The sequence below is a fragment of the Eretmochelys imbricata genome, chromosome 27 (assembly GCF_965152235.1).
Source record: "Eretmochelys imbricata isolate rEreImb1 chromosome 27, rEreImb1.hap1, whole genome shotgun sequence".
Taxonomy (NCBI): domain Eukaryota; kingdom Metazoa; phylum Chordata; order Testudines; family Cheloniidae; genus Eretmochelys; species Eretmochelys imbricata.
Genome location: NC_135598.1, coordinates 9,607,435 through 9,622,679, shown reverse-complemented (window position 1 = coordinate 9,622,679; position 15,245 = coordinate 9,607,435). Strand labels below are relative to the sequence as shown.

At 40.7% G+C, this 15,245-nt stretch overlaps 1 protein-coding gene across 7 annotated transcripts in view; it reads right to left on the bottom strand.

Annotated features, from left to right (window-relative positions):
- The window catches only part of SPOP (speckle type BTB/POZ protein), a 40,164-nt gene that overhangs the window by 9,554 nt on the left and 15,365 nt on the right, over window positions 1-15,245 (bottom strand). For 4 of the 7 annotated variants that reach the window (XM_077806395.1, XM_077806398.1, XM_077806396.1 and 1 more), the window contains exons 3-6: window positions 5,259-5,405; window positions 4,538-4,659; window positions 3,862-4,013; window positions 3,637-3,764 (exon numbers count right to left, since the gene is read on the bottom strand). In XM_077806395.1, coding sequence (XP_077662521.1) covers window positions 3,637-3,764; window positions 3,862-4,013; window positions 4,538-4,659; window positions 5,259-5,336 — 480 coding nt within the window. In that variant the 5' untranslated portion in view covers window positions 5,337-5,405. The remainder of the gene's footprint in view (window positions 1-3,636; window positions 3,765-3,861; window positions 4,014-4,537; window positions 4,660-5,258; window positions 5,406-15,245) is intronic. The other 3 variants (XM_077806399.1, XM_077806401.1, XM_077806402.1) reach the window with 1 other exon arrangement.

The window sequence follows — 15,245 nt, the reverse complement described above, 5'->3', positions numbered from 1 at the left end:
TGAGAGACAGACAATTAAGCAATCTTCTGGTCTATACAGAACTGACCTTTAACCTCCCCCCCAAAAACCCCAACAACCCCAAAACCCTACATACCACTGACAACCCCCACACAATAGTCTCTCAACACCAAGTGTTCCCAATTCCTTAGAGAGCTTCTGAGTGGGTAACATTCTTGCTGAACGAAAGCACAGATGCAAAGAGTAGCACTCAGCACCTGTGGCCAGCAGAGAAGTGTTAGAAGAGCATATGGCACACCTGTTTATGTGGTAAGAAACTTACAGCATCAGCAAAAGCCAACAAAAGTTCCCTCTCAACAACTTTAAGCTTACAAATTACATTCCCTTCCCCTCCAACATCAGCAACCTATAAACTTAAGCTTCTCCTCCTGCACAATGAATATAGACAGACAGACAGAACAAACCATAGAACAGACAACAGGAAAAAAGGTTGCCATGTGAGACCAGGAACAAATTCTCTTTTTCTCTGGGGGAAATGCAGACACTTGGCTTAACGATACGGAATGACAGCTGGGCAAATAATGATTTTTTTGGTTCGCTGGCCATTCAAAAAAGTTTCAGTTCATGTCAAAGGAAAACAAGTTTTGGTCACCAATGTACAGAAAGGGTATAGAGAAACTGGTAAGGATCCAGAGGCAAGCAACAAAGATGATCAAAGGGACTGAATGCAAGCCATGTGAGCAAAGGCTGAAAGAACTGGGTATGTTCAGTTTGGAAAAGAGGAGATTAAGGGGGGGATAAGCTAGCCGTCTTCAGATATTTGAAAGGCTGCCATAAAAAAAGATGGAGAAAAGTTGTTCTCTTTCGCCACAGAAGGCATGACAAGAGACAATGGGTTCAAACTATAGCATAGCAGATTTAGATTAAATCTCAGGAAAAACTTCCTAACTGTAAGAACAGTAGGACAATGGAACAGACTGCCTAGGGAGGTTGTAGAAGCTTTTTCCCTGGAAGTTTTCAAAGGGAGGCTGGATTGCCATTGGTCTTGAATGGTTTAGACATAACAAATTCTACATCTTGGCAGGGGCTTAGACTAAATGACTCTTGTGGTCCCTTCTAACCCTATGATTCACAGAACAGGAAGAGGAGGAGGAGGAGCTGCTGGTACCCTCCTTATAACTTTTAGCCCAGTGATTAGGGCACTCTCCTGGGAGATGGGAAACCTGGGTTCAATTCCTCCCTCTGCCTAATGGAGAAGGGATTTGAAATTGGGTCTCCCACATTGCAGGACAATGCCCCAACCACCAGCTATGGGATTTTCTGGTGTGGGTCTTTCTCCATCTTGTCTCTTGAAGCTGTTCCACTTTTTAGAAGTAATTACACAGCAACTGAAGCAGGAACTTGAAGTCAGATCTCCCACATCCTTGGCGAGTGCCCTAACTACCAGGCTATAAAGTCACACTCATTCTCTTTCCCTGGCCCACTGACTATTCATTGTCATTCATGGCAATGCATAGTCATTCATAATAATAATAAAAGGAAAGAGAAACAAAAATTGCTAAAGCTACACAGGCCTCATCCAAAATATTTTCCCCAACCATAAAAACATTACTACAAAAATTAAAGCATGGATCCCAACCATGACACTAATGGCTCAACAGTTAGCACATAACTGATTGAATAAGTCTCTTAAATGAGGTGTCTGCTGAGGCAAATAGATACAGTCTATAACGTTGGAATATAGCCACCCTGTACAACTGTAATTGAAGTCTTTCCTTTTTTGGTTCAGGAGGCTCCTGCAGCAAAAGCAAAGACTTTACCCTCATGAAAAATCATGTCCATGATACATAGGAAAAGGGGTCCAGCTGTCCCTGCCTTCTGGCAAAGATCCATAGGTACCAGGAACACTAATTTCCAGTAAAGGATGAAGAAAAACAGAATGCTGGGGCTCAAAGAGAGACACTTTAAGAACTAGATTAAAGACGAACATTTTCAGGCCTGGATGTCATATAAAACTATATAACTGTATTTAGGCTCCTAATTTTGGTTTATGGCTCTACAGTGCTTTGGAGGCCTCCAAATAGCTGTAGATAAGAGACTGCCCACAGAAAACAGGAAACTAGAGGACAGAGAACCCACTTGAAAATTCCCCACTCTTTTCCTCAGGGAGGCTAGAACACACTCAGAAAACATAGAAAACTAAAAGGAGAAGCCCTTTTCTAAATCTCACTAGTGAATAATTGGAATGCCCATTTCTTATCAGAGATACTCTTGGATGCACAACATGGAGACTGGGATTTTCAGAAGTACCTGGGTACTTAAAAGCAGAAGTTTCAATGAAAGTCCACAAAACTTGTGTTCCTAAATCAGTGAGGCACTTTTGAAAATCTCACTAAGCAAATACAATACAGATCATGTAATATACTAGAAGTAGGATTTTCTAACGCTCTCAGTATTAACCTAAAGTCTGCTCCCATTTAAATTAATGCTCCAGCTGACGTTAATGGTAAAATGTTTGGAACTAGGACAACACTGAGCACTTTTAAAGAGACCCTCCCTAAATATACTCTTTTGAGAGGGGTCTTCATAACACTCTTGGAAATCTTTCATTTCTCCAAAAATTATTTCTCACGAGCCAGGTCAACAGCAAAAGATTAGTTGTTTGGTGTTGCAAGCATAGGCTCTGGAAGAGTATGTCCTTTTGCACATAAAGCAAAATTTCAAGCCATTCATGATCAGTCTAAGAGCTGTTCAATGCGTCCCTGACGGTTTACATAAATTACCACTGCTGTGTCCTCTTCAAAGGTACATACTATTCATGTGGCTTGTTCTTGAACTCCAAAAGGGATATCGATATCTTTCAGTTTCAAGGTATTTGTGTGCAGTTCTTGCTCCGCTACAGTCCCAAACTGTTGCAGTTTTTAATTCAAATGCACTCTTAACTCACAAGGGGAGTCCCTGCTCAGTTTGAACACTGGATTCGTCTTCATAGTGACAGACCTTCAGAATATTATTCCTGCGTAGCTACCAGTTGAAACATTTTCCCACAGAACTGGGCAACAATCAGTCATTAGCTGAAGTTCTCCCTTCGACTCAGACAGGTATCAGAGGTTTTACTCTATGACAGCCTTTGCAGAGGAGACTAAGTTCTTAGGGACCCAAGCAAGGTATATATTTAACAATCAAAAACTACACACTGCTATAAAGAAATGTTTCCTACTGTAAGAGTGATGTATGGTGGGTAAGTTTAGGAATCTTCACATTACATCTGCTCCATCACCAAATTTATTCGTGGACTCACTTATATTATCAAGTATTTGGGACCAAAAAACCCCTGAGTTGATTACTGTTCCAGTGAGTGTCAAATCATGTGTTGTTGATATAGAACCAGAGCTGGAATGACAAGGAGCATCTGAATGTGTTTGGCTGTTGTCCTTTACCTCTGCAGGTAACCTCAGAAACACAGCAACCAAAAATAAATGAAGGGGCAATATTGTGGTCAGTCACAAATTAATAAAAATAAAAAAAAATAATCCCATACAGCACTGTAAACATAGCCAACACTCCTCCCCCACAGGGGATCCACCTGTGACGCCTTAAAAACCAATCCCGAAAGACAGTTGTAAGAATCTGAAGCCAATAGAATTGCTAGTATTTCAGCTGAACAAAGAGACTTGCCTCACAGAAGAGAGTGAGTTTGTCATCTGGAAGAAGTCCATTGGCCTCATCCAAGAGAAAGTCTCTTCTAATGAACTTCTTGAATCCCCAGTCCTTGCCCTGTACAAATCGATATGCTCGCTGGCTCTCTGAAAGACAGATATGTTGATTCAAACAAATGCTGGTGCTGTTAGCATGAACAAACATAGAACACAAGTGACCCAAACAGATAAGACCTACACATACCCATTGCTTTTGTTTCTTCTCCTTTAGCATTGAGGATGGAGAATTTGAACTTTGCACGAACTTCACTCTTTGGACAGCTAACCAACAATAGGTAAAGGGACAGGTAATCTTTACTTTCTTCATCCAAGCCCTTAGGGTTCACACGCAAACACCTGTAGAAATAGACATCTGCATGAGATGTTCGGAACAGTTTTCCGGCAAAACCTTCACAGCTTTCAATGGAAGAGTATTATAAAGTTTACACAATAAAGTGTACAGCAAATAAGTTCTGCTACACTGATCATTGACTACGGTAAACAAAACAAGAACACTGTGATATTTCTTCTAATTTACAAATCCTGTATTGGCACTTAGATAGGTCCAGAAATATGCATCTGTCTACAAGACAATCAATTCAAAATCATGAAAGGGCTACATACTTATTAACAGTCTCCATTAGCAAAGTATAAAGACCATAAACTACAGAGACAGATCCTGATGTCCATGTTGTATGTACCCAAATACTGTGCCAAGGCAACACTCTCTTTTTCCTGAGTGTATGTTGTGTGTGCCCAAGGGAACCGGGACCCCTCTGCAGTTTAGATAAGCTTGATGTTTCCCAGTCTACTAAGGGCATTAACATATCTCTCTGGTCTGTATATGCTGGGTGATGAGTATCTTCTGCTATGTTTCTTACCATTTCAGTTTATCATTGGCTCCTGATGAAAAGGTTGAACTTTTGATGACCTCACCCATTTCCTCCCGGCAGAAGCTGAAATTGTTTATGGTCCACATGTATGAAAACTTTACCACCTTAATCTGAAGATTCAAAACAAGGAAGCAATTCAGGGTCATGCTTATGCACAATGAACAGGTATAGGGGAAGAACTGAAATAACCACATCATTGTATTACTAATCCAAGGACATCATTAAGATCTGCCCACACCCATGACTGCACTGCATAGCAACCTATGGTGGGTTCTGACAAGGCACTTGACTTCCTCTTCTGTGTGTGAAAAGTAACCCAAGGGAAGCAAAAACTAATCTAATTCTATAATAGCTGCATGTCCAAAATGGACCATCACAACTTTTTCAGTCTACCTCAGGAAGTTCCATAAAAGTGAGACAGGAAAGAAGGAAGGAGATAGAGACACATTAGTCTCCCTCTGACTTGACTCAGCCCATGCTGCTTCCATTCATAGGCAGATCCACAAGAAAAAACAGTGAGTTTAGAGATGGAGCAGTCTAAATATTTGTATCTAAAATCTGATGTAGTCCTAGTTGCATTGGTTTAGTTAGTTGGTAATTAGACTTTCACCTCTGAAAACCTTGGCTCTAAATTTGTTTAGATCACCAATCTTCTTTTTGTATGGTGTAATCTTAGTAAACTGACCATCTGAGCACACTGTGAATTTACCTGAGTGTAGCACCAGCTTTCTGCTACAGGTCCACTCGACATTTCTGCCGGAGGAGGAGGACTCGGCACCCTTGACATCGCCAGTTTGAAGATTAAACAGGATTTCACAATTCAGTGAAAGAAATAGCTATGCTGTCTTCACCCTACCTGGCCCCCCAAAAGAAGAAAAGGACAATTCCATTAGAACTTGCCGATCCATTAGAACTTGCCGGACATTTGTATAAACAAAACAAGAAGTCACACTCACCCCCTCCTTTCAACATCTTTCAACAGAAGCATGGTTAGGGTGTCTACGTAGCATCCAAGGTGTCAGTGCAGCTTGAGTAGACATATCAGCACTATTAAAAATAGCAGCGTAGATGCAGTGGCATGAGCTTCAGCGTGGACTAGCAATGGAAGTACATACCCAGGGTCCTTGGCGTGCTTGTATAGCTCATGTTGAAGCCCATGCTAGCATATTTACACTGCTATTTTTAGCAGTATAGATATGGAAAAAGCTGGCACAGGTATGTCTACCCAAGCTGCAATTAAACCTCTGACTGAAGTGTAGACATACACTTAGAGAGAGAAATCTGAGACAAAGACCATATTCACTCGTGCTTTCAATATATGAACTCTCGATAGGAACAAACCCAGAATATGGACCCTACTCCTAGACTAGGACACGGCACTCCCTGCTTGACCTGGATTTACTGTTATTCATATGGACTAGATGACCTCCTGAGGTCTCTTCAAACCCTAATATTCTATGATTCTCCTAGACTATCAGTTAAGGTCCCTGACATTTACTCCTCATTTTTCTTCTGGCACAGTCCCAAACTGATACATGGCTGTGTGAGAAATGGTGTTCCTGATCTGAGTAGAACATACAAAAGTTAGTACATAGTCCAAACTTATTCCAATTGTGGGGTTTGGCTTTATTGGTGGTTGAAGCACCAACACCACAAAAAACTTCAGCCTAAGTTTTCTCTCAAAGCTTTGCTTAGAGGGACACGCCCCCCCCACACACACCTTTATATGCTGGTGAAGTTCACAACCCACAACCACCATGATGAGTCAGCAGAATTTACTCAGCTGCTGTACAGGTTATGAAAAAACCCAGAATTGTTCTGTAAATGAACAACCCACTTGTTCTGTACCCCCTAGATTTTAGTTAGGATTTTCTCTTTTTTTGTGTGGCGGGGAGGGGACTCTAGGCAGTTGGTAGGATTCATTTAAAAAAAAATGCACCCAAACTTTACTTCATAAACATTTGCATTAACGCATGCATTTCATTTTTTTATTTTTAATACTAGAAACAATAGGATCTAGCTTTCATTCACAGATTGAAATTATTCTGAAAAGTTGAGAGAGAAGTGGTAATGACATATGGGTGGTTCTTATGCTTATTAAAAACAATGAGAAAGTTATACAACTAACAAGAAATTTAGAGAAAAGGGATGGAGGTACTAGTGATTGGAGAAGGGGCATGGCCAGTTTGTGGACTCAACTGTTACTGAATGTTCACAAGAGAGGAGTGGGAAATGTTACAAGGACTTGCTTTGCAAGGATCGATAAGCTTCCGAAAGGTGGTCAGGGCACTTGAAACCATAGTTCTCTTTAAAGCTGGCTTTATTTTTCAGTTTTCATATGGCTGAATTCACTATGCGGTTGTTTCTCATTCTAATTGCAGTAAACATGGAAGCTGCTGGTCAACAGAGTGAATAGAAGATTAGTGTTTAGTGATTACTAAACAGTGTATGAATGTATCTGACTTAATGTCTCTGAAGTTGAAGGAAGCGGTAAAACAAAAACAACTGATTATATAGTGGATGGTGCTTAATAATAATCCTATTATTAACAACTGATTAAGAGCAACATTGTGCTGGGAACCAATCCCTTCCCATTGACTCTAATGTTAATGGGACTTAAGTCACATGCCTGTTGCCAGTATCCAACTGACAACTTTTTGATGCGCCTTCCTTGGCTGCAGCCCTACAAACCTGCCTGAGGCTGCAGGCCGGGCAGCAGTAGGAAGGGGGACTGAAACCCAGATGCTGGGGCCTTCCGTGGGGAGCAGATGCTGGGGATCCAGAGGGCTACACAGTACCTCTCTGTGCTGCATCCTGCTCTTGCAATTGGGCCCTGGGTTTGGCAAATCCCAGCACTTCCTTCCTGGGTATCTGGCTGGTGAATCTTGCCCATATGCTCAGGGTTTAGCTGATCACCATATTTGGGGTCGGGAAGGAATTTTCCTCCAGGCAGATTGGAAGAGGCCCTGGAGGTTTTTCATCTTCCTCTGCAGCATGGGGCATGGGTCACTTGCTGGAGGATTCTCTGCTCCTTGAAGTCTTTAAGCCACGATTTGAGGACTTCAATAGCTCAGACATAGGTGAGAGGTTTTTCGTAGGAGTGGGTGGGTGAGATTCTGTGGCCTGTGTTGTGCCGGAGGTCAGACTAGATGATCATAATGGTCCCTTCTGACCTTAATATCTATGAATCTATGTGCCCTTCTTGATGCAGCCCCACAGACCTCGCTGCTGCCCTGCTCACAGTCTTCCCTTCCAGCTGCAGGTAAGTCTGCAGGGCTGCAGCCAGGGAAAGCACACCCTAGCGCTTCCTTCACTAGCTGCAGCCATGCAAATCTATCTTCCTCTTACTGGAAACCTTTAGATAGATCATCAGCTTTTTTGCTGGGAACCAACAGGTTGCTAATAAGTGGATTCTACTGTAGTCAAAAAAAAATTCTTGCAATGTAAAATGTAAACATTGTCAAGTGTTAAGTAACAAGCTTAAAAAGGGACTCTTGCTCATTTTAAGAAGTGCAGGAAGTCAGCTTATTCAAGATCAAATGCGCCATAACAAAATTGTTTACTAAAGCAGAACAACAAAATATGGATATGTTTGATGAGCCTCAAGTGAGACACATTGACTATCACTGCTGTAATCAAAGACAACCAACATAATAATTTAAGTCCCTGTTCCAGGCTTCCAGCAGCTCTTCAACATTACTTTCATTCAGTAGCAGTGTCTGCCATATATGACACCCAAAGTATGACAAAAATCAGTCTGATTATATCATTAAAAAACCCAACCACAACCCTGAAAGGCTCTGTTGATACCTCCCAGGAGCCCCGGGCGATCTTGAGCAACAATGAGGACATTGTTGCCGAGGAAGAGGAGGAGGAGGAGGAGGAGAAGAAGAATGTGAGACAGGCAAGCAGAGGATCCATTCTCCCAGACAGCCAAGAACTGTTTTTAACCCTGGAGCCCATCCCTTCATAGAACCAGTTGGCAGCGGAGCGTGATGCTGGGGAAGGCAGCTCTGGTGAGTAAACTGTAGGGGTTACATGTTATTATTTTTTAATATTAATCTGAACAAAAAAGTAGGAGTAGTGGATGGCCCGGGAATCCTCCATGGAGATCTCTAGGAAGCTTTCATGGAGGTACTCTGCAATCCTTTGCAGAAGGTCTCTGGGAAGGGCTGCCTTACTTTCTCCACCACAATAGGACACTTTCCGGCACCACTCCAGTATTACATCTGCTGGCATCATTGCAGCACACAGCATTTCAGCATAAGGACCAGGTCTGCTGTACCCAGACACTTGCAGCATCTGCTCTCTTGCTGTGTCTGTTACCCCCAGGAGAGTGATATCGCACAGGGTCACCTAGGGGAAATTTTCAATGCTGGCCCTTAAACCGCAAACAATTCAACAAGTAATCTGGGTCACACAACCACACCTTCCCAAACGTGCCATGGTTGTGGTTGGAAGGGATCACTGTGTAGTGCAGCATTGAAAAAAAAGGGGATGGGGGGAAGTAGCAGTAATGTCTCTCCAGCTGATGATTCTCCTTTTAGCACAACCCACTGTTACCTCCCCCTTTAGCTACTTCCTCACTTGTACTAATGCCTATTTTCTTCATCTTAAATAATAATTACCCATGTGTTACTATATGACTGCTTTATGGAAGTCAAGATAGATTAAGTCTACCACATTTTCCTTGTCTAAGGAATCAGTTATCAAAAAATCAGTTTAGTCTAACGTGACCCAACTTTGGTAAACCCATACTGGTATTTGGTAAAACCATACCTATCTCATTTACATCCATGTCTTTCTTCATTCGTTCTTTCAGAATTTGTCCTAAAGACTTGCATACTATTGACTTCCCCAATGTCTCAGAAGATGTATACTGTGTGCTCTCACATCTTAATTAAAGGGTTACTGGGATTGAGTCTTTATTAAGGATATCTCCAAAATGTTGGTCAGTCACTGAAATTAAACACGTTAACAACCAAAAATAATTTTTGAATAGTGTAGCTAAACAGCCCTTCCTTGCTCAATTGCTCAACTTTCACGTGACTCTGGTAATGGCACCACTTATCTCCAGTCACCATAGAGTTTGAGGATAGATAAAACCTTAAATTCCAATGTAACAACAACAAGAAACACCCTGTCCATTCTTTTCTGGAAAAGCAGCAACCTCTCATGCCTTCCTTATACAGAATAAAAGGGGTGGGGGAGAGGGAGGCGCAGGGCAGGGAGAGTTCCAAATTTTTCCCTCCCACTTTTAAGCACTCCTCTAGAGTGTGTTTGCAACCCAAGTTCTGTAGCATTCTTCTAATGTATGAGAAACGGGAAATGAAACTAACAGACCAGTCTAATTTCATAATACAATCAGAAGAAAGGGAAAAAGGTAAACAGAGCAACATAAAAAAGGTGATTAGAATTAGATTTTTAAAATCGCTTCAGTTTCAAGAGTTTAAGATGCTATTAAATAACACAGCTAAGTAATTTAAGACTTCATCCTCTCGCTTCTTTCATGTTCAGGCCAGAAGTTGATGAAACAAGCATGCTTCACTAGACTGAAACAAACACTTTGCCTTCAGTGAGGAGAAGATGACTACAGTCACACTAATTAATTTCACTTGTATTGGACACCATTGGTAAAGTGCTTCTACAGAGACTGACAGTACTTTAATTCCTTAGTAGCCTCTGTCAGAAGTTGCATGCAGGAAATTTTTTTAAAAGGGTAGGTTTCCTCCTAACTCAGTGTGAGAAATACTGTAAGTTAACAATCATTATAAAAAATGCACTACAGGCTCAAGGCATGCTGAGACAAGACCAACACACTTCTGAAACAGTAAGAGAAAAAAGAATCAGTTTAGTTTTCCTTTTAAACAGAGATCATAACTTTGTGGAATGCAGCAGATACTGATATTAAATATTGACACCAAGAACATCTCCACATCCCTCTTCAAATCAGGATTTCACATTTCAGTGCTAAGCATCAAACTTCAATCCAGAACGATCCATTTTACTGCCTCTAGATAGCGCCTCCTCTCTACAAAGGGACTTCAGAAGCAGTTTATAGTATTCTGTATATACCTTCACAGCACAACTGCTGAAGCCACAGTGTAAAGACATTAACTTGTAGGTTAACAGAAATCTCCACACAAGTATCTCTACAGAATGCTTTCCAGTTACATTACAAGGCCATGGTACTGCTAGCCTTGTAGGACATTAAGAAAATCATCATCTAAGATGATGCCAACATGAAAAGGAACATGTCAGCATGAATCCCAACTACAGTGGAGAGGACAGAAATGAGGCCCTAGAGGTCAAAAAATTATTTTCAACTCTGTTACACTAAATATGGAGAGTGCTTTTGACAGATCTGCACTGTGGAGAAAAGCATTGGTTACAGTAATTCTTTATCTATAGATTTTATTGCTTTCTTAAAGAAGAAAACAGTGTGGATACAACATGATAAAATTGTATGTGAGAGTATCATGCAGAATACATCTAGATATATACATTATGAATATATTAGTTACACTTGTTAGATACAAGGAGAAGTGTTTTCTTAACAAAGTTAAAAGGAATGGAAAGTTTGGGTGGTGAACTGATTTATTTGCCCTCCTAGTTTGCGAACAGGTCACATTAACCTCTAGATACTATAGTCAGTGGTCCTAAATTTTCAAAAGTGGCAAGTGATTTTAGGTGCCCAACACTTTCTGAAAAATCAGATTCCTTTAAAGGTGACTTAAATTGGACACCCAGAAATTTGGGCACCTAAATATCACTAGTCATTTTGAAAAACGTAGGCTACAGACCAGAGAGCTAGTTTAAAATGAAATGTGCCATAAAGCTACGTAAACGTCAATGTGCCATTTTTGGGAAAGGGGTTGGTAAGTTTCTCCATAATTAAACACAGAAGGCAGGTACAGCTCTTTTACAACTAGCAGGCTACTGAATCTCTGATAGTCCTAAGGCATCTAAGTTTGAAACATTGTTTATTTGCCTGTTGTATTGAGTATTATTCAGTGCAAGGCCTTCCAGATTAAAAAAGAGGTTTAGTGGGTTATAGATCTGATTTGGCTTTTCATGTGATCAAAAAAACTGAATGGCTAGTAAAGTCCACCAGAAATGGTAGAGGTCCCCTCTAAGGTTATACAGTTTCCACAGAAATACTTTTTAAAGCTCTTCTGCTCAAGTTCATTTTTGTTCCACGGTCTCCAGGTAATGAACACCAAAAGCAGAGTTACATTTTGAAGCATCAGCCATTTGAGGGGCAAAGATATAAGACACCACCAAGAACGTATATAGCTATCTTCCATCTGTGTATCTCAAAATGAAACTGCTTAAATTCATTTTAGGAATCATCTCCACTTCACCAATAGGGAAAGGATCAGCAACTTGCTCAAAAACATAAGCAATTCTGTGGCTGAGCTAGTAATAAAAGTCAGGAATCCTTACTCCCAATCCCCTTCTCAAAGTATAGACTACACCTTCTCTCTTTGAGAGGAGTAAGTTCCATCTTGGTTGTTCTCTAAGCTACCAGATTTTGCTATTACACACACTATTTGTACACTCCTATTACAGAAAATTGTTTATCTTTTATCAGATCTAGTAGCCTTTATACGAGAGAGCGCGAAACTAAGCATCAAACACATGAACCTAAATATAAGTGAAATAGCCCTACATACCTACCTGTTAATTTTACACGATATAATTTCCCCCCATAAAGCTTAGACAAGCAGGGTAATAAAGTTATGACAAGATGCTAATAGAGTGCAGATGTGGTCACCCCATCTCAAAAAAGATCTATTGGAATTGGGAAAGGTTCAGAAAAGGGCAACAAAAATGATTAGAGGTATGGAACAGCTTTCATATGAGGAGAGATTAAGAAGATTGGGACTTCGCAGCTTGGCAAAGAGACGACTAAGGGGGGTGGATATGATTGAGGTCTATAAAATCGTGACTGGTTTGGAAAAAGTAAATAAGGAAGTGTTATTTACTCCTTCTCATAACACAAGAATCAGGGGTCACCAAATTAAATTAATAGGCAGCAGGTTTAAAAACAAACAAAAGGAAGTATTTCTTCCCACAACACACAGTCAACCTGTGGAACTCATTGCCAGAGGATGTTGTGAAGGCCAAGACTATAACAGAGTTCAAAAAAACTACATAAATTCATGGAGGATAGGTCCATCAACGGCTATTAGCCAGGATGGGCAGGGATGGTGTCCCTAGCCTCTGTTTGCCAGAAGCTGGGAAGGGGCGACAGGGGATGGATCACTTGATGACTATGTGTTTTGTTCATTCCCTCTGGGGCACCTGGCATTGGCCACTGTCGGAAGATGGTACTGCATTAGATGGACCTTTGGTCTGACCCAGTATGGCCATTCTTGTGTTCTTATGAGTTGTAACAAATGGCCTACTAGATCAGTGGTTCTCATACTTCTGTATTGATGACCCCCTTCACACAGCAAGCCTCTGAGTATGACCCCCCCCTTATAAATTAAAAACACATTTTTAAATATTTAACACTATTCTGAATGCTGGAGGTGAAGCGGGGTTTGGGGGTGGAGGCTGACAGCTCACGACCCGCCACGTAATAACCTCATGACCCCCTGAGAGGTCACGACCCCATCTTGAGAACCCTTCTACTAGATTGCAATACTTTTAAAATGGCCCAGTGGGGGAGAAGGATCTAGATTTCTCTTTATTTCAGAAACAGTTTTAGTCTGGTATTTGTGAATATGAATCTTTCTAAAGACTCTCTGCATGCCAATTAAATGGTTTAAAGACAGCCAGTCTCCCAGGGTCAGTGCACTTCACCCCTAGCTCAACCCACCATACCCATACTTATCGACTCTGTAGCAAACCATAAAGAAAAGAAAAAAACAAAACCAGGTACAATCTCCACACAATTGAGTAACAGATGTTAAAAAGGTAGGAAAACCTTGCCACTGTTCTTGCTTACAAAACACACAAAGATACCCAAACATGTCCTTAAGTCCACCTATTTCAGTTGGTGGAACAAGCTCTTTAAATTCAATGGTAAACAGTTTTCTGACATAGCCAGATATTAAACTAGTTTTTAAAAGAGCTATAACTACATGTTCTAAATATACCTAGTATACAAAATCTTTAAACATTTAGAATATTCATTGCGCTTATTTCTATACAAATACTCACCAATATGTAACACTATTGCTTAGTTACAATGCTGGTGTCTCTTGCGCTGTGAATACACCATGAAGCCTGGACCAGCTTCTGCTTACACAGAAATTTTAGGAAGACATTTCATAAACAGTTTGGACATCAAATCTTTCCCTGGCAGGCAAGAGAGGGGATAGACAAGGAGGGCGCACAAACAAATGGCAAGTCGTAGGAGTTAGAAGCAGAATGCTCATGCTGCCTTACAGACCCCTGTGAGCTGCCTGTTTGCAATCTGTCAGTATCCTTCTTTCTTAGATATAGAACGACAGCAAGCAACACTTGCCTCTGCAGTTTAGTAGAGTACAATCAGTGCAAAGGTTAAGATACAGAATAGATCTCACTTTGTACACAACTGCTTTTAGATGCAAAAACTTTCACAGGCAATTGTAAACTGATCTCCTTCAAAGCATGAAAAAGTGTTCCCTTGCCATCCTGACCTATTGATTATCTCCTGACCCAGTGGCTGTGTCTAGAAACTCCAGCAGCTCATACCCATTTACTGAGGAGCATGCAGAAAAACTAACTTTGTGAACAGTGGAAGTTTGAACTGGGGGAGAGAACAAAACCCAAACAAAATGAGTCAATCATTCCAGGAAAGGCTACCAAAAGTCTCTACGGGGTTGTTTTTCAAGTAACAGTTTATCAGTTTGTATTTCTTTAGACACCAATTATCACTGATAATCACTTCTATGGCACTATACATTTACAAGGTGTTTACAAACAGTTACATTCGCAGCCCAGAGAAGATTCCAATCCAATCCCCTCCATATATTATATATAATGTTTTTATATATAAAAACAATGACCCAAAAGGAGGATATGGACAGTTACCATTAACTCAAGGATTTAATTAGAGGGGGAATGCTTGGTGGACAGGAAGAGGAAGGATGTTCCAAGAATGACAATGTGAAGAGGAAGGAATTGGGAGAAAACAGGAGCAACAGGACAAGAGGATTGGAAGAAGTAGGAGCAAATGAAAAGACACATAATTGTGAGCAAGATTATGCACAGACTTGAAAATAAGGAGGAAGAGCTTGAACTTGGTGCCATAGAAAAACAAGAAGCCAAGTAATAGACTGAAAGTGGGATGCAATATTATCTAATGAGAGAAGGAACTTTCAGAATTAAATGTAGCTCTTAAACATTGCTGAAACAATGTCAGCTTTTCCCCACTTGGAGTGCACACAGAAGAAAGCAACCATGGATTAAGCAGCAAAGCTTTCATACGGTCTTTGCTAATGACTGTTCAAGTGATACTGCTGCTGCCGATTATTATTATAACCTCTCCTACCAGATAGGAAGGCTAATCTTGCTGCAAAGAAAAGGCAGATTTGAATAAATAGTTTGTAGTAAGCCTCTAGCTGTGTAATTTTTAGAGTTCATGACATGTAAACATTTGTAACGGTGGTATGCAGAGAAATTGTGGGAAGCGAGCATTTTGAATTAATAAAATGGATAGTTTTTCACCTTAAAGCACTTGCCACATTAGACAGATTATTCC